This window comes from Nannospalax galili, unplaced genomic scaffold (genome assembly GCF_000622305.1).
Source record: "Nannospalax galili isolate Female #2095 unplaced genomic scaffold, S.galili_v1.0 scaffold15, whole genome shotgun sequence".
Classification (NCBI taxonomy): domain Eukaryota; kingdom Metazoa; phylum Chordata; class Mammalia; order Rodentia; family Spalacidae; genus Nannospalax; species Nannospalax galili.
In genome coordinates, this window is record NW_008337322.1 from 5,271,277 (window position 1) to 5,291,972 (window position 20,696).

At 40.4% G+C, this 20,696-nt stretch overlaps 1 protein-coding gene across 4 annotated transcripts in view; it reads right to left on the reverse strand.

Annotated features, from left to right (window-relative positions):
• Positions 1–20,696, reverse strand: part of Kiaa1328 (KIAA1328 ortholog) — a 335,550-nt gene that overhangs the window by 165,005 nt on the left and 149,849 nt on the right. For all 4 annotated transcript variants that reach the window (XM_029563282.1, XM_008832505.3, XM_008832506.3 and 1 more), the window contains 2 exons: positions 4,162–4,808; positions 5–85 (listed from right to left, as the gene is read on the reverse strand). In XM_029563282.1, coding sequence (XP_029419142.1) covers positions 5–85; positions 4,162–4,808 — 728 coding nt within the window. The remainder of the gene's footprint in view (positions 1–4; positions 86–4,161; positions 4,809–20,696) is intronic.

The window sequence follows — 20,696 nt, forward strand, 5'->3', positions numbered from 1 at the left end:
TTACCTTGGTCCAGAGTCACTCCTACTCATATCCAGACTGAGCTCTTCAGGTTCTCTTGACTTAAATTCAGCTTGAGTTCTTAACCTGGAAAAATAAATGTAAGAGAATGTCTAATCCTAAGGAACCTGATAGGTTTAGTATTTAATCTTTGGAAAACCACGCTCTCCCAAGTAGACTCCAGCAATTATTTGTACAAGCTCAATCTGTCAAACATTAATGGGAGGGCTGGTGGTAGTATGTGGTTAGCATGCATAAAGACCACAGGTGTTCATGCATAAACACACTAACACACAGAGAACAGTTCCTAAAATACACATAAACAAGTCAGTTAACAGGATCTTAAGTTTTCTTTACAGGAAGTGTGTGGACAGATTGAGTTGGTTAGAACACAATTTAAAAACTCAGTATTATAGATGCTTTAGGAGTACTTTAAATCTCTGCTCTAGAAGATGAAAGCTTCCTTCTATGCACTGGTAAGAAAGTCTCATGGAGTTACATTTTCAGCTGCTGTGATAAAACACCAAGCAAAAGCAGCCTAAGGGAGAAAGAAATTATTTTGGCTCACAGTTCGAGCACACAGTCCATAGTCTGAGGGTACAGCCCATCATAGCAGCAAGGTCCTGGCCAGGAGGGCACTGGTCACGTGGCATCCACGAGCAGGAAGCAGAGGGAGGGATGCAGCTCAGGTAGCTTTCTCTTTTGGATGTGGTTGAGAAGCCAAGCTCAGGTAAATGTGCTGCCCCCATCAAGGGTAGGCCTTCCCACCTCAATTAGCCTAATCACGGTAATCGCTCTTTGGCTGCCTAGACACTAACATAATTTAAACAACCACTCAAAGGTGTGCCTGTTGGCTCTACTCAGAGGTGATTCTAGATCCTATCAAATCAACAATTAACATCAACCATCACATTTTTCTTTGTTGTGACAACATACCCAGAAAACAAATTAGCGGAGGTGTTTTTGTTTTTTTGACCCCTAGTTTCCCAGGTTTCAGTTTATGGTAGGCTGGCTCCATGTCTGTGGCCTGATGTGAGGCAGAAGAGCATGGCAAAAGAAAACTGCTCACCTCAGGTCAGCCTGGAAGCAGAAAATGGCAGGAAATACCCATTAAAGGCACATCCTGGTGATTTCCCCCTCCCAGCAGGCCCCACCTCCTAATGATGCCATCAAGTTATGAATCTATTCATGGATTTAATGGGCAAGATGAATTCACTGATGGACTGTTGGGTTAATCCATTGGCTCAGTTACTTGATCAGATAAATGTCCTCATGATCCAATCACTTCCCACAAACTCCATCATCTCTGAACACTGGTTTGATTGACCAAACCTTCTACACGTGAGTATTTGGGGGAGCGTAACCAAACCACTCAAGTCACCATGATCATGAAGACTCTAGCAACTCTCAAGTATTAGTGATTCTATAAAACATATTAAGATGTACCAAACTTCTCATACTGACATTTCAAAGACCTGGGGTTCAGGGACCAACATATTTTCTTTAGGCCACAGACAAAAAAGAGTTGGAAGGCATGCTATCTATTAAGGTTAAGTAGAACCACATTCAGGCTGCTGAAAAAAATCAGTACAAAGATCTTCTATCTAGAGTTTAGGTACTAATTGCTGATCCCAAATGTGTGATGCTTACTACCCATTCTTTCAGTTTTTCAGAATGTTCTCTGGGTATCCATACAAGCATATTCCTTAACTATGAAATAAAACCATGAAGAGGTAAAAGCACCATTAACATAGTATTCATTAATGTCAAAATGACAGTTTAGGGCCAGACGTGGTGGTACACACCTTTGATCCCAGCACCAGGGAGGCAGAGACAGGCAGATCTCACAGTTTTTAGCTGCCATGTCGGTGCCGGGATTGGAACCCGGGTCTTCTGCAAGAACAACCAGTGTTCTTAACCACTGAGCCATCTTTCCAGCCCCAGTGGAACACTGTTAAGGACAGACAGGAGAGGCCAGGGGGATGATCAAACTTGACAAAAGTACTTGAGAAATCACACAATCTGAACAAAACCAAGAGTCATAGTACCCACATGCCTCAGGGACTACAGCAGAAGACTTTATTTTTATGTCCTTGGAGTTATCAGACTCAAAAAGTGTTAAGGGAAGAAAACCCAACAACTTCCTAAATTTGGCAATCTTTGTGGTGATAAAACAGTTCTGAATTTTTACTGTGGTGATTCTGGATATATACACAGGTGATAAGATGGCAGCATATAGCTACATACATTGTACTATTAATTTACTGGTTATGATACTGTGTTATAGTTATGCAACATGTAGCCATTGGAAGAAACCTGGTGAAGGTTGTATGGAACTTCCATGTAATAATTTTAAAACTTCTCATGAACCTATAATTATTTCAAAGTAAAGTTGTAAAAAATTACTACAAATATGTATAATCTAAAAATACATACTTATATAAGACCTCTTCAAAAGCTGTGTTTCTTACCTCTCCTTTCTAAGCTAGGATGATAGAGAAACAATACAGGCTTTTTAAAAATCATTATGCAGCATTATTTGAATACAACTATACAAATGGACATGATACCTAGTCTAAAATTATTTGTTCTTCCCAATAGACTGTGTGCCCTCTTCAAAATAAAGACCACATTTGATTAATTTTTTTTAATCCTAGCCACCTAAAACTATTCCTCACAATCATAAGCATTCAATAAATGATTCTTAACTATACAAAGTAGAGGATTAAAGGCTGAGGTCATAAAAATAAAGCAATCATTCACACTTTGGTAACATTCTTATTGCTTCATTTTCACTTACATTAAAAGCCTCTCGGTTTCACCAATGATTATGACCAACTGATTATATTATATGATTCAACAATGATTATGACCAACTGATTATGGTGATATAGCTTTACTGAATTTTGTAGGGAAGAGAAAAAGAAAGATACCTTCTGGTTCCAAGAAAGTAGGTATTAAACAGAAGGAAAAACATCAGAATGGAACTTTCAAATAAATCAGAATTTGAACACTACCACACTAAGCAAAATGTGTAAGTAAAAACCGCAGTGACTGTGCTGACACGAGACGTGGATCTCATAAGAATCTATACGATGGGGCGGAAGGTAACAAGGAACAGAAGCTTCACCGTAGGAAAACGTGTGTGCATTATTTTTAAGAGTACATCACATTTTATGATGTTAAATACAAGTAGGTCTGCTTTGCTAATCATTTTCTTAAATACATTAAAACAGCAAACTTTATGAGTCTGAATGCAGAAACATATTGAATAGTATATATTATCAGAATGGCAATTTTGCTTTTGAAACACTGTTCTAAGGAGCTAAGTATTAAAGGAAGAACAGTCTGGGGTTGGGGATGTTTCTAAATGGTAGAATACTTGCCTCCCTGGCACAAGGTCCTGGGTCTCAGTCCCAGCACCAAGAAAACTAAACAACACAAGGGGAGGGTATAGGAGAATACGCTCAGCTCACAACAGATACTAATATAAAAATGTCCTTATGTGACACAGTACCTTGTATAATGAATATACATGATGACAACTTTAAAAATAGTACTTCGGCATAAAATGCATTTTTAATAGGAAAAAAAATAAAAACAAAAAGTTTAAAAGTGGTTAAGCTCATTAGAACTTGTTCTTAGGCAGTAAGGATTAAATGTAAATGGTTCCCATGATTTGCAATGTTTCAAACTATGGTAGGCAGACATGAATGTAGAACGAGTGTAACTAATCAAACTTTTTCACAATTTGATTCCACACCCTGAAATGTTATGATTTACCTTAAAACCTAATATTCTCCATGGTGATGTGAAATGGCAAAGTACATGATCTTTGAATCCAAGAGAAGCTGTCCCTGGGCCTGGGAAGACTGTCCTGTGAACAGTTTGCTGCACACATGTGAGGACCTGAGTTCAAATCCTCAGATGGGCACAGCTATATATGCCTATAACCCCAGCATCCATGGGGGTGGAGGCCATTGGTCCCTGGGAGCTCAATGGCCAGTCAGTCAAGCTGAAACATTCAGCTTCCAGTTCAGTGAGAGCCTCTCTTAAAGGAGTAAAGTGGAGAAGGGTAGAAGCTCTGAGAACAGAGGCTTGTAAAGGTTACCACGACAAAGCTCTGACCTACAGACACTGCTGAACGAACAGGCAGGACTCACCAGTTGTAATCTAATCGAGACTGGTGCAGCTGCTGCTGTTTGAGGAGAAGCAGGGTCTCCTGCTGGGCCAACAGATGCTGAAGACGTTCCCTTTCAATTTCTAGTTCCATTTTCTGAAGCATCAGTTGCTGCCTTCGATCTTCTGAGAGTTTTGTTTTGAGATCAATGCCACTAGGCTGCAGTATCCCTCTACCGTGTGTGAGAGATGTCCAAGAAGGCCCACAATGACTGCAAGATTCTGGATATTCCCTGGAATACTGAGGGGCCATGTCTGCAGGATGATGGCTCTCATGAACATGGTCTTCACTTTCAGAACATCTAGGACAACACTGATTTGATGGAGCAGGCTGCAGGGGTGGACATTTCTTTATTGTTAACTCTTCTGGTGGAGCTTTCTCTCCAGGGGCTGTGTCTGTTGGTTTCCTCCCTGGAGATGGCATTCTCTCTAAACTCTTTTTGGGTTGATGAACTGCTATTGGTTTCAAAGAATTATTCCTGAATGCCCTAACAGGTTCTGAGGCGGAGTCCTGGTTTGTAGACTTTGGCCTTTCCTTGGTTTGACAGGAGGTTTGTGGTTTGGCTACACTCAAGTAGGAACCATCTAGGTCCACCAAAGAAGACTGAAGAGTGTTTTTCCTGTTTGTTGTCTACAAAGAAACAAAGAAAAACAAGTTTTATTGTTTGGCTTTTCAGAAACCAATGTTATACGTTCGCTACAACAAAACTCTTACTTCCTTTTCTTAGAAATTAGATGATAGTGTCCTGATAGTATTACCATAGCGACACATGCACCACAAAGCCACATCCGTTTTCAAACAACCTACTTTCAGCAAATCTATATACAGATTAGAAGAATAGTGTTAAGCAAATCTTTGGTGATTTCAGGAGTTGCAAATCACAAAGACTGCATAAAATCAACTTTTTAAAGAAGATGCAAACACATCAAATATTAATATCTAAAAATGTTTATGTTTGAATACTGAGCCAAGAAGTCCATGCAGCCACCTTAAATACCCTTTGAGTGGTCATTACACAGAATTAGACTTGATATAAAACATTTCATATTATATTGAACAGCAAATGCTAGATGAGTTTTTTATAAATATCTTTACAGAACACAGATAAAACCAGCCACTTTCAGTAAAACATAATTCTAATAAAAAGCAGTTATTTAAATACAAACATATTTAATATCAGCTACAAATATAAATGATATTTGAATTAAAGCATCCAAGTGGTTATAGTTTGATAAACTCAGGCAGAAAGAAAGCAGTTGTAAATTCTAGCTGACAGGTCAATAGAGGAAGCTTTCCCAACATTTCAACTGTAAGTCTGTTCTATCAGGGAGAGTACAACTTCGTCTATGTCAATGACTCTCAGAGTTGAGCAAGTATCAGAATTACCTGAAGGGCTTGTTAATAGGAAAGGCAGGCTTCATCCCTAGAGTTCCAACTCTTCTGGAACAGTCAGCTCATTTGCATTTTTAAGATTTCCGGGGGATGCTGATGTTGATCTGGTATCACTTTGAAAATCACTGGTCTAGACCATGGAATATCTCCATCCATCTGACTTTTGACCTTTGCCTTAGAAGATGGAGCTGGTATAAGCTTAGATCTGAACCTCTTTAATTTAGTACAAGTAAGCAGGTTTTCCTCCTAGTACATTTCAGAAACTTGGTGTATCTAAATTTCAAGTTGGAATTTAGATGGAATTATTAAAATGGAAATATTCTAGTTTCATGAAAATGCTGAATGTTACACATGAGCAGTTTCCTCATGAATGTGAATACTACTTGGGATTAGCAAAATAATAATAAGGAAAATTAGTCCATAAGAATCTTAATCAAATGGGTTTGATAGGAAAGAGTCTTATTGTGAAAATGGGCCTAGTAAAGATTAGACTCTTCCATGGGTATATTAGACTTCTACAGTCAGAAATCTCCCTTCAAGTTAGATCTTGGACACAGCATATGAGAGCTACCAAGTCCCAATTAATTAGCTAAAAAGATGGGCTGTTCAGAAACACCTTATTCCTAGTAGCTATTGCTTCCATTGGGAAGCCAGAGTATAACTTTTAGCACAAAGGCTGAAAGGAACAAGTCATCTACCTCAGGAAAAAAACAAATTTCCCAACCTGGACTTACTGAGAGACAAGACAAGAAAGCACTAATCACCAGGAAGGAGGAAGATCCGTGAAATGCCCAGTGCAGCCTCTTCTTGTACCTTCCTCTTCCCTAAGGCTTTCATTTAAAGGCCTGTTGTCTTTTACTTCCTCACCATTTCCTATCTCTATCCAAGTCAGTCCAGGGGCCACAGCCTATTGAACATTAACACTAACCAAGCAAGCAAAACCTCCTCCTAGTCCTCTGCCCATATTGCATAGAGCAGCAGCTTTCTGGCTACTCCTTGCCCCAAGTTATTCTATTTGTATATAGCAACAGCTTGTCCAGAGGTGCTCAATTTGGGCGCTGAGGCAGAATGACTTGGCATCTTGTTCATAAACAACTACTATCTACCTGCCCAGCACCATAAGGCACAGATTGGTAAGTGACTTATTTGTGATAATAAAAAAATTACTACCTGTAAGCTTATTAGACACACCAGACCAATGAATGATCCAACCACAGAATCCCACAATAGGTGAGCCCCTCAATCTGCAGCATGCATGCCAATCTGTCACTTTGCCATGGGCCACTCCAGTGTATCTGTCATGGCCTCTGCCCAGGAGACACACTTCTCACTGTTCCCTGACTCAGCTCAGTCTGATTCTTTCTGCCACTGACATCATCAATTTCAGAGTTGCCTGGATCCCTCAGCTCAGTATCTCCGAGGTTTGCTCTTAACCTGGTACCTGAACCAGCCCACCTACAGCAGCTCTTTGGCCCAGGCTGACTGCATCCACTCTTTCCGTTGATCTTTAGCTCCTACACACTATACCCTGTTCACAGATTTCCATCACCTATGTGTAATTATTTGAAGTGTGGTGTGTAATTGGAGTGTCATAGCTAATGTTAGGAATGGAATGGAAAACACAACTTGGAATTCCCACGGTTAGGGCTCCAAAGGAGAATACAGTACTTGGTGAAGAAGAGCTCATGAATCCATTAATAGATTCTCACGTAGAAAGATACAAGGTGCTAGTGTATGTTAATGGCATGGGTAGCTCAAAACATACTCACTGAAACAATCTTTCACTCTCATGGACAGTGATTTGCACAGTGAAGGAAGCTTATTTGCTCAGGCTGTGAGAGAAGTAAGCCTTTCTCAGTAAACTCGTGTATTGAAATTTCTACATTAGTTTCCTACTGCTGCTATAACAAGTTGCCACAAATTCTGTGGAATACAACAACACAAATGTATTCTCCAAGGTTCTAGATGTCAGAAATCAGAAATCCATCTCACTGAGCTAAAGTCTAGGTATTTTCAGGGCGGGGTCCTTTGGGAGGTTCTGGGGAGAGCACCAGTTTCCTTGTTTTGCTGTTTTTAAGCATCTAGTGACCATCCATCTGTATTGCTTAGTTTGAGGCCTTTCTTCCATACTTAAGGCGCATCACTCCAGCTTCTGCTATCACACTGTCCTGTGCTCTGATTTTTTTTTTCATTCTTGCAAGAACCATTTGGATTACAGGGGAGCCTTCCAGGATCCATGTGTCACAGAAATTAGTATCGCTTAGTTGTAGGATTTAGGACATAGTCTCTCTCTCCTCTCTCTCTCTCTCTCTCTCTCTCTCTCTCTCTCTCTCTCCTATTCAGTCTACCACATCTTTTTAAATGAAACTAACTCATAAACAGTTGACATAACCATCTGTTCTGGACAGAATGGCTGGATACTGAGATCTCTAGCAGAAGGGGCAAACATCTCACCAATTTACTTCGCACGAACTGAAAATGATACTCAACAACTTTTGATGGAAGGGGCTGTATTTATCTCTATGTAGGGAGCACTTCAGCTAATTCACACTGCATTCTCAATAAGCATGAGATGACCATATCATGTTAATGGAAAAACTCAAGTTGAGTTATTGGCCAAAGTAACTGAAGAAAATTAGAACCCACCACTTGATGGGATCATAAGCTCAAAGCCAGTTTGGGCTACATAGCAGGTTCTACTCCAGCAAGGGCTACATAGCAAGACAACGTCTAAACAAAGAAATAACCAAACAAAAAACCAACCTAAGATGAGGCCAAATCATGTGCTACTAAGAAAGATCAAGAAGAGAAAAAGAAAACTAACTCCCAAATAGGTTCTAAATATAAGAAATTCAGCTGTTTTATTGGTGGAGCTGAATGAAGACAGTGAGTGCCTCTGGGACCCATGGAGATAACAATAGGCCTGAATGGAATAGAGGTGCTTTTCTTTCCAGACCCTTCTATGTGATATCGACAAATACAACTTCACTTAAGGCTTAAACTAACAGAAAATGCCTAGTCACTGCTCCTGCATACGGCTGTATTTAGTGTGTGTGTATGTGTGCAAGTTCATATGTGGTTGCCATGGTAGTCATGGAGAGATCAGAGGAAAACTTTGGAGTCAGTTCTCTCCTTCTACCATGTGGGTCCTGGGGATTCAACTGAGGTCATCAGTTTTGGTGACAAAGTGGCTTTACCAGGTGAACTAGCTCACCAGCCTGTATAAAGGTTTAAAATGAAACTTTCAAATAAAATGGAGGCAAATTTTATAATAAGATGCACAGAACTTAGGTGTATGCTTCAATGAGGCTTCACATTTATCCTCGAGTCACAGAACATTCCATCACACAGACTGATGAGATCTCTGCGATAGTTCTGTGTGCACGCATACATTATGCACTGATCATGTCCACCCACCAATCTACCACCATGCACCCTCTTCTCTCCCCATTATCATTCTTTTGTAATTCTTCCTTTGTAGGAGACAGGCTTGAGTCTAGGGTGATATTGCAACTGTCAGGGTCCAGGAATCCTGGCTCTGTAATCTGAAACCCAGTATGCTAATGAGGCATTGTACCCTCTATTCTGTGATAGGACGTTGTCTGTTATGCTAATAGGATGCTAAGTCTGTTATGCTAATAAGGTATCCTACTTGCTGTGCTGTGATTGGACCACTACCCCTATATAAGCTTGTGCCTTCCTGCAATAAAGCAGACCTGTGTCACTGAACCTGGTCTCCTGTGTCTGAATGCGGCTCTGCTGACAGTTTCCTCACCAGCCCTGGGGCTGAGGACTGGGCAGAAGCAGTGGTGACAGGAGGCAGCACAGGGCAAGCAAAAGAGCTGCCTCAGCACCAGGCGAGCAGAAGAGCGGCCTCAGCCCAGGGCAAGCGGAGGAGCAGCCTCGATGCCCGTGAGAATGAAGGAGCGGCACCCATGTGAACAGAGGAGCGGCCGCCGCTGGCGGTGACCACACTCCTTTACCTTCAGGTTTATTTGTCTCTTTTTCTTTTAGTTTCCACATATGAGACAGAACATAGAATACTTGTCTTTCTGTGTTGTGTAACATGATGTCCTTCAATTCCATCTATTTTCCTGCAAATGACAGTATTTTCTTCTTTATAGCTGAATAATATTTATTGCACATAGCACCTGTACATGTATTTATTCTTTATCTATTCACCTGTTGATGGGCATGTAGGCTAATTCTATATCTTAGCTATTGTGAAAAGCACCACAATAAACAGAGGCAGGCAGACATCACATTTGTATGTTGACTTCATTTTCTCTGGAACATAATCATGGAGGGAGGTGGGTGGATCATATGGTAGTCCTGTCCTTGATATTTTAAGGAACTTCTACACTCTATTCCACAGGGGCTGTAGTAATTTACATCCTAGCCAATGGAGGTGGGTGGATCATATGGTAGTCCTGTCCTTAATATTTTAAGGAACTTCTACACTCTATTCCACAGGGGCTGCAGTAATTTACATTCTAGCCAATGGCATATAAAAGTTCAACATACATTTTTTCCTTCTTCTACGCTGTTTAGATCAACACTATTTTTTATTTATTTTTTTATTTTTTGGTCTTTTTGAGACAGGGTCTCCCTGTAGCCCTAGCTGGCCTGGATTCGCTATGGAGACAAGAGATCTACTTGCCTCTGCCTCCCAAGTGCTGGGATTAAAGGCGTGCACTACCATGCCCGGCAACACTCACTATTTTATCATTACACAGTAATGCACTGCATAATTATAACATTTATTTTTCTCTTATTGATGTGTAAGAGGATGCTTCTCATGTAGGGCTCTCATAAACAAAGCTTCTATGACCCTGTAAGTATGTATTTAAGATGTGGCTACTTCTACTGGAAACAGGATAAGTATATAATCAACTTTATTAGAAACTGATGTGGTCATTGTAGTTTATATCTCTTTAGCAAAGTATAAAGCCTCAGATACTTCACATTCTAACACTTGGCCATACATTTTTATTTTTAGCCATTCTGTTATGTAGAGAAATCTTACTTTTTCTTTTGAGACAGGGTCTCCTGGCCATCCTGAACTTGCTATCCATCTCACAGAGATCCACCTGCCTCTGTCTCCCCAGTGCTGGGATTAAAGGTGTGCCCTACCACACCCTGCTTCACTGTATTTTTTAATTTTGCATTTTCAGTATGTGACATTGCACTAAACAACTTTTCTTATGCCAACTGATTTATCTAGCTATTCCCTCTCAGGCATGTCCAGAGACTAACTTAATCTAGATAATCCCTCCTAGCCATGCCAGGAAGTTTGTTTACTAGGTGACTCTAGATCCCATGACATTGACAATATTAACCGCCACAGAAGACAAGGAAGAAATTGGTGCCAATTATTTCTGATGAGAGAACCTGGCTCTAAATGGTCCTATTTAATGACCACTAAATAATCACATGCTCCCAGAACACCTGTCACTTAGGGTATTCGTGTGCGTGCGTGTGTGTGTGTGTGTGTGTGTGTGTGTGTGTGCGCGCACGCATGTGTGCATGTTACTGGGATTTGAACCAAGCATCTCTGGTATGGTATACACACATACTACTACTGAGCTATATCCTTAATTTCACTTAGACTGTTCTTAATTCAGAACTCAGAATGTACTGTGTCAATTGTTTTACATGTATTTCTTAATAGCTCTTCAAGACAGTTATTTTAATTACTGTTTTACAGATAAGAAAATGAGGTGTGATCAAATACAACTTTCCCAAGCTTACACCACAGGCATGTGAGGCATGACCCAGCTGCCCACTATGCCACGCTCCTTTTTTAAAAGAGGAATTCTATATTATAAAAAACAGTAAACACAAGCCAGGCTTGGTGATGCACGCCTTTAATCCCAGAGGCAGAGGCAGGCAGATCTTTGTGAGTTCAAGGCCTGGTCTACATAGTGAGTTCCAGGACAGCTGGGGTACAGGGAGACCCTGTATCAAAAAGACCCCCATACCCCCCAAAAAGTAAACACAAATAAAAGCACAAGACTAACACTGCTAGTAAGCAATCACAAGGCAAGGCCCAAGATCTCCAACCTGAGCGCAGGTTTACATTTTGACTTCTTAAGGGCTATTTTTCTGTGCATGAATGATCAGAGAGTAAACACGTGAGGTTTTGCTACCTCAGATCTGTTTTTGTGGTAATAAAGGAAGAGACAATACAGGAATGAATGTGTGTGGCTGTGTTCTAGTAAACTCTATTTGTAGACACTGACATTTAGGTTACATGACATTTTTCTGTCCCCTGAAATATTCTTGTCTCTTCCATAACCATATAATAATATAAAAAGTATTCAAAGCACCTGAGTTGTATAAAACCATATAGTTGGCTATACCTAGCCTGGTGTTGTCAACTAAACCTGGTGATCATATTAAATGTCCTAGGAATTAAAGAATTCTAGGGCCGGGGATCTAGTTCAATAGCAGAACATTTGCACTGTATGTGCAAGGCCGTGGAATAAATCCCTATTCACAAAGTTGTCCTCTGACCTCCACACAACACACCATGACACATGAACACCCACACTCATATATCATGTACATATACACACACAATAAAGTAAAAAAAAAAGTCAACAAACATAAGAAACTTAGTTTGGATACAATGAAGAATTTTCTACTACTGAAGCTTAATAAATTTATGTAATTAAAAATTTTTCCAAATTTTTAAGATGCCTTTTTATTATGATCCTTTATCTATGATGACTATATTATAAACATTCAGGATATGACCTAGTATCATATACACATGGATGTACATGTGTGTAAATGCATGCACAAACAGGGTTTCCCATGTTCTCGCGTTAGAAACCCTAAATTGAGATGCTGTCAACATATGCACACAGCGTTTCTGTGAATCACTTTTACACCTGAATGCTCTCTCTAATTGCGAACAAGAAGAGTAGGAATAAATTGCAGTAAACTCCTTCACTCTGGATGTTTAGGAGACAATCACTTCCATGCACGCACAAGTCTTACCTGTAGGACTAGCCAGTACTATCAACAGGTCTGATTGGTGCTTTTTGGTGGCACATCATTTTCCTATCTTGGTAAGCATTATCCCTCCTCATTTTCTCTCTTACCAGCTTATGAAAAGAGAAATCTCCATTTTATGCTTTTGTGTATGAGTGTGGGGGTGGGGGTCACTCTATCTCACAGAACATTTTGGAGTAGTGAGGAATAAAGCACAGAAAGGCATACTGCATTTTAACAACTATACACATGGACTAGTCAAATTGACAGAAAACACGTAATGCAACAGCTGCACTGTGCGATTTGCCGAAGTCTCCTCCCAAATAAATGTTCATTCTCCCTGGTGCAGTTAACTCTCCTACACTGGAAGGTTTGCTAGAAAATCATCAAGGTAGATTACTTTCCAGCATTATGATCTAAATACTTACAGGTGTGATATCATCAGTTATAACTTACAAACTTTTGCATTTAGCAAGACATCCAGGCAAATGAATCTTCTAATTTATGAATTATTTATAAGAAATTCACAGCATGCTCCTGGTGTCATCCATGGCCTTTTCCAGGTCATATGAACCAATTAGAGCTGAATCTTAAATTATTCAATAACCTGAACTCTCTTGTCACTTAACATATAGATATCAATGCAGCAAACAAGTTAAATCTAATGGGCCCCGGAGGTCTGAGCACCTCTGCAGTGTAGTAGCTGAGGCTTAGGCTACCAACGGAAGAGACAATGATGGAATGCAGCTGCCACACACATCTGCAGGGCTCTAATAACTTATTCTAGTTCCCAAAGGAACTGTGTAGCACACTGCAGGAATATTGAATCTAAAAGACATTAAAGTCAGTAATGATGAGATTTAAAAGAATATAGGCCCACAGAAGACACATAATGACACAACACTGGACTAGATACCAAATATAATACCAGTTCCTAGGAATACACACCGTAGGCTTGCCAGTGTTTCTGTAAAAGGCTAAACTACAAACTCTCTGATCATTATTATACTTCTTGAAAACTAGAACTTGAGATGCTATAAAAATAAAGAGCATGGAATAATTGACAGAACATTCCAACTGAAATCAAGAAAAAGACAAGGCACAAATCAGAATTCCAATACTGCCACTTGGGAGCTCTGTTGTTTTAGGCAAGTTCCTTCGGCTCTCTTAAGCAGTTTAATCATTTATAAAGAAGAGATCAGGCCTGATGATCTTGGTGGCATATGCTATCTTTAAGAGTTGAAAAAGACAGGAGTGTGACTGTTGTTCCACAAGGAAATGAGAGAAAAGAGAAGGGCTGAGTGAGAAGTCACAGCAAGCAGTGAGGACACGGCTCTTCACTGACAGGTCTGCAGCAGAATTATGCAGCAGCTCTTGCTTCTGTTTCCCCTGGGAACTTCTGCTATAGCCTTATGGGAATCACAGACTAAGGAACTTGAGCCATCTTATTTTATGTAGCTGCCCAAAGTATAAATAAGTGGAGGATGAAGAAGGCAAATGCATAGCTGTGAAGACAGTTCTAAGCACTATGATGGGAATTTAACAGGGCAGAGTCAACTCGCCACAGAAATAGGTAACAATGGTAGTACTCAAACTGCAACTCACACACGAAGGCAGAAAGGAAAAAAAAAAGCATTTAAACATGGGTTTCTAAACCTATAAGAGGAAATAAGCATAAGGCTAGTTTTAATTACTTAACAAAGGTCAGAAAGAATGGCCAAATAATTCTACAGTGAAAATTACACACAGGCAAAGACAAAGTAACACCTTAATAGAAACAGTGAGAGGAATTTTCAGAGGTCCAAGATGAAAAAAAAGCACATCGACAGAAGAAAGCTGACTGGCGCTTCTTCTCGGTTAAAGATGAGGAATACTGGGTTACTATCTGGGAATCCCTTTGGCCACCCTGGCCAACAACTCAAAAGAAGGTATCACCTATCTGGCATTGTTGCTTGTTATGTAGCCTTTAGCTGTACATATGGACTCATAAAATTATACTGGCCCCTTTAATCTTTGATTCTACTGTCCTTTCGGGTGTTTAAGGCCACACAGTTGGTCCAGATAAACTGATTTATTTTTACTCTTAAGGTCATTTGAGGATCTGTTCCTCAGGGGTCACATGGGCTTGGGAGGAGCCCTTGGCTCCTTTCTTTTACCAGTTCCACCTATGTGAAGATAAGTCAAAGGTCCTGCTCAACCATGGTTGGCTTCGCTTGGAAGCATGGAGGAAATGATTCCTCTGTGTTGACCCTCCTCTTTGTAGACTGGACCAGGTGTTCTCAGATAAACCTTACCTAGACATATATTTCTTGACCTGCTATGTATAATTTGTCAGTAGGTTGTACGAGTAATATGATTCCCTCTGATTTTCAAAGCTAGCTAGGCATTGTTTATCTCTCACATTGTCTCACCCTGGATCATGGTTTTCCCACTTAAGGTGCCCCCATTTCCCCCCTTTCTCCCTTACTAACACCCTTCTCCTACGGTCCTACCTCTCTTGAGCTCCTTCTTTCCCTTTATCCCCTAGGTTCCTTGTATACCCTTCCCTCCCCCCTCCCTTACTAACCCAATTTTTATCCAGATCGCCCTATTAAGACCTGTTTCCTACTGTTCTCTTTCAGGTTATTTCTTTTCCTTTACCTCCCTGTTTCCACTTTCCTGGTTCCTGTAGTCATGTCTGGTTGCATACTTATTTATCAGAGTCTGGTTCTAGGATCCACATATGAGGGAGAACATATGTCGATTTTTTCTGAGTCTGTGTTACTTCACTTAGTATAAGAGTTTCTAGCATAGAACTGGGAAATTGAAGAGCAGACCCCAATCTTATCCAAAGGAATATTGACAACTGATTACCGTTAGATGAGGAACAGCTGACCCTCCTAAAACAAAGACCTCTAGATAGGCTGACTAGATTCACCAGAAGGGCAACTAGTGGGGAATGGCTGGGGGTGCCAACAACACAGCAGACAGTATCAGGGATATCAGGGTATAAGGGCTCTAGTGGGGGGAGGGAGGCTATGGGAGGGTGCTACCTGGGTAGTGGGTGTATAAAAAAAAATTCTTCAAAGCATTAAAATTTGCTTCTTAATAAGTAATAGATGTGAAAAACATTACCATTGAAATCTACCTGATGATGCCAGGAGCTCAGAAAGTAACCGACTGTGACTAGTAATAATCAGATATATAGAGATTAGAAATGCATATGCATCTTAGTGTCAATTGTATTAAAAATGAATCTTTCTGTATGAAACTGTGTATTTTAATAATGAAATGGAGATCTTTTTCAAAGTTTAAAACCTCATTTAATTGTATGTCTTATAGGGTTTATACAGAGTACAATATTGTATAACTGTATTAATTCAACTATAAACCTAAAAATTTACAGCCAATTTTGAAAGAGAAGCATCTTAGCTCTGGAAATTGTTATTGAATATGTCAATGCTGATGTAATGAAATTCTTCTTCTAATTATATGGTTATTAAATAATTAAAAATATTAAAAATTATATATTAAAAAAAAAAAAAAACCGAGGCACGCACAGGCCCGTAAGAGACATACGTAGAGTCATCTTGTCTCTTGGTACTACTACCTATAGAGGATCCTTGAGTTCCTAGACAGCACTTGCAGAGCGACTCACTCACGTTTCATGTTCTGCTTTAACAATCAGTCTCTGAATGCACACATGAATTGTGTGTAGACAGATGTTTCAATGTAGTTCAGGAGCAAGACAGGATGAATTCATGTCAGATGAAGTAAAGTTTAAATCCAAAGGTGTCACATAAACATACACACATACGTGTCGTATAACATATAAACACACATAACACACGTGCACACATAATAAATATCAAAGTCATATGCTTTCTAGAAACTACCCAGTTAACATTATCTGAATGATCAATTATCCCTGAGAGACCATAATTCATACTCTAAGTGTGCTGCTGGCTGAGGGTAAAAAGAATTTGCAGTGTATTTTGTAGGTTTGGAAAATTAGACTGTTGTTATATCAAGATTTGCCAAAGTAAATCACAGTCCTATTTCTAAAGACAAGAATCTTTCCTGAGCCTCTGTGGAAGCGTCTACCAACCAGGCACGCTGGAGACCAAGAGAGGCCACCCTGCAGGCAAGGGGAACTGCAGGACCAGAGACTGAAGGTGGCCGCCTGCTAGGAGCCATCCTGCTTCGAGAAAAAGGACTGTTATAACTTGGTCCTCCATATTGTGTCACTCTTTATTCTTAAAAGTTTGGGACAAGGTTAATTGGCTACTTTAGTCTACTGTGAAAAACCAACTGATCTCATTTAGAAATAAAAGAACAAGCAGTTTGATCTCCTGGTGCGCAGTGCCCGTCTTTCCCGAGCCCTCAGAGCCGTGGTGCCACTACATCCCTCGCCTGGTTTTCTATACCCTCAGCTCCAGTGCTCTGCACCTTTGCAGGCAGCCTAAGCATCGTACTCACCCTTTACTGCTGAACTTACTTCACCCTGCTCCTTTGCAGTTAAGTGTCAGCTGTTTTCACATCTCTAAGTTTACCTGTGATGTTTAAGTATTTATTCACCTTCTCTTAATGGCAACTGAAGTCTTTGAGGGCTGACACCACATATGATTTGTGCATTGCCATATCATCAATAAGAAGATGGTTCAGCCGTAAGGAGCACTGACTGCTCTTGCAGAGGACCTGAGTTCGATTCTTAGCACCTACATGGTGGCTATGAACCGTCCTTAACTCCAGTTATAGGGGAATCCGAAGCCCTCTTCTGACCTCCGTGGCATTGCATGACACGGGTGCACTCACATACATGCAGGCAATACACTCATACACATAAAATAAAAATAATAAATAATTATTTCTTGTTTTCTGAGATAGGGTCTTACTGTATAGCCCTGGCTGGCCTGGAACTTGCTACCTAGACCATGCTGGCCTAGAACTCACAGAGATCCACCTGCCTCTACCTCCTGAGTGCTAGTATTAAAGGCTTGTGCCACCACACCTTACCACCCAATACATTTTTGTTTTAAATTTATTTTTTGTCTTTTTGGGATAGGGTCTCCTTGTAGCCCCAGCTGTCCTGGAACTCACTATGTAGACCAGCCTGGCAAAGATCTGCATGCCTCTGCCTCCCCAAGTGTTGGGATTAAAGGCATGCGCCACCACGCCTGGCCATAAGTAGTAAATGTAAAATAAATAATGGGTTTTATATAGCTTAGTCCCTTTCTAGTATACTAAATGGAACTTGAGGACTGCAACAATATTTCATTTGTTTTATTTTATCTTTTTTTTGTGGTGGTGGTGGTGGTTAGAGACAGGGTCTCAAGTAGTCCAGGTTGGCCTTGAACTCACTATGTAGACAAGGCTGGCCTGTTCAGCTCCTAATCACTCCTCTCCTGAGTGCTGGAATTATAGGTAGTGAAAATATTACTTTCACTCTGTTTCAACGATGCTGTACTTTACAATAAGACACTTGAATTAATGCTGTTGGATGAAATAATAATGATAAGGAAGCAGCTAAATGGCCCAGCTCCTATCAAAGGAACTTGATAACTTACCTTAAATGTACTGAACACAGTCTAAGGAGGGGCTCGGAATACAACTCAGTGGCAGAGCACTCTTCTAGCATGAACAAGGCCTGTGTGCAACCTTGTACAGGAGCCACTTACCTTCTATAATAATGTTTTTTCAGGTCAACCAGTGGTTTGGTGGGTGAAGACACTTGCCTTGACACAAGGCTGATGACTTGAGTTCAATCCCTAAATCTCATTACAAAAGGTCAGAGTCAACTCCAGAAAGTTGTCCTCTGACCTCCACACACATGCTGTGGCCTATGTGCACAGACACACAGACACACTCCACATATACAATAATAAAAGAATATTTTATCTAAGTATTCAAAGGTTGATAAGAAAACTTCCAACAATGTCTTGCATTGCTCAAAGTCAGTAAACACAGGAATAATGGTGCCTTTAAATTTGTTTACTTAATATGCATGTGTTTGTGCATGATACATACATGTGTGTATTAGCATGTGTAGTCTATGGTGTTTGTGTGCAGGTCACAGCACCAGGTTTGGGAAGGTTCTCTTCTTTTGAGGCAGGGCTCTTCTTCTTTCTGTATGTGTACTCTAGGCTAGGTAGTCTTTGAGCTTCTGGATGATTCTAGCTTTGCTTCCCACCTGCAGGAATGCTGGGATTACATATGCATACCAATGCATCTAGTGTATCTAGTTCTTCTACATGGGTTCTGGGGTTGAGCTTGTGCTGTCGAGCTTACCCAGTCAGTGTTTGTACCTGATGCACAAGCCCACCAGCTCCAGGGGCCTTTTCATATTACATCTGTGAAACAGCAAATAACAGAGCCTTTGGGATAAAAGTCTCAACCCAACACACAGGTCATTATGTATTTTATTTTATTATTATTGTTTTTTATTTATTTATTTATTTATACTGCCTGCATGTATGTGAGTGTAACCATGTTGTGTAATGCAACGGATATTTTACGTGTATGTGTGTATTGCCTGCATGCATGTAAGTGTACCCGTGTTATGCAATGCCCAGAGAGGAGAGAAGAGGTCGTTGGATCCCCTGAAACTGGAGTTACAGACAGTTGTTAGCTGCCATGTAGGTGCTGGGATTTGAACCCGGGTCTTCTGCAAGAACGGCCAGTGCTCTTAACCACTGAGCCATCTCTCTAGCCCCAGATCATTATATTTTTGCATGTTCTGTAAGACGAGTTTTAAACAAGAAACTGTAATGAAAACCTACAAGGTGTGTGCTAGCTCAACCTGAAGTAAAGACAGGCAAGCAGACAAACTATACAAGGTACAGTGTCGGAATAAAAGACCACTGCCTTGGGGGTCATACTTTGAGTTACTAAAAATGACTGAGTTATTAAAGTAAGTGTTTCTATCATAAAAAAGGACGACACATTTTGGAACACATGTTCAAAGATGAAGTATGGGGCAGGCAGGTATTTAAAAACATAGAGCCAATGGTGTTTTCCTCCAAATCATTTCTCAGTTAATATCTTTCAGTGTGTAAGAAGTTATTACCAAACAAATATGATCTTATAACCATTAAAGATGCCTGGGCTAGCAAGATGTCTCAGTGGTTAAAGGCACTTCAGACCATGGCTGAGGACCTTGCTGGATCCCCAGAACCCACATGGAGAGAACTGACTCCCCCAGTTGTCCTCTGACCTCCACACATGCACTGTGGAACATGTGCAAAAAACAGATGAATAAAAATGTAATAAAACATTTAAGTAATTTTGTATTTCCCTACTCCTTGTTCTGGGGGCTACTCTAGTGCTAAATGCAAAAGCAGAGTGTTGAGATGGTAGTTGTTTACAGTTATTAAATGGAAGCTAAGCAGGAAGGTGTGAAAGGTCTGCAGTGAAAATCTACATCTTGCGCATTCATACAATGACAAAGGAACCGTGTATACGGTAACTCCTCTTGCACTCTGGAGTTGTTCCTCATGGGATGCGCAGGTAGGCTGGACAGGGCTCTGGTGGGGCTGGCTAGGCTTTAGCGTCAACCTGTACGGCACTCAAATTTTGACAAAGCAGGGAAAATAATTTTATGTGTCTATCAAATATAAAATACAAAGATCAGGAGTTGGAAGATTACTTTAGCTTTTAATTCAGCAGCAAAAGTGGAGTTTCGATAGGAGAGTTGACATTCAAACTAAATTGTGGAAGACAGCCTGGAATTAATTAAAAAGTAAGTATATACAGTAGAGTGTGCAGGAGAGTTTATGCAAAGTGGAAAGTATTAGAAGACCAGGGATCGTCTAGATTAATACGTATGGTTTGTTCATAAGACCTCAGAGCAGGGTGGACAGGACAATGAGGTGGATAAAGCCAAAATCTTAGGTCAAAGGCAGCAAAAAAACCAAAAAAAAAAAAAAGTAGTATTGATGATGTGTGAAGAAGGTCCGTCTATAGCCAGAGATGCTGGCAGAACACTAGGAAAACAGTGTGGAATCCGTGCAAGTACTCTAGCTTAAGAAGGAACAGTGCCATCTCAACGTGAATGGCATTTACAAAGAAATGTAAGAAAACTAGCCTGTGTGTGTGTGTAGAGGACAGAGAGGGAGAGAGGGAGAGAGGGAGAGAGGCAGAGGGAGAGGG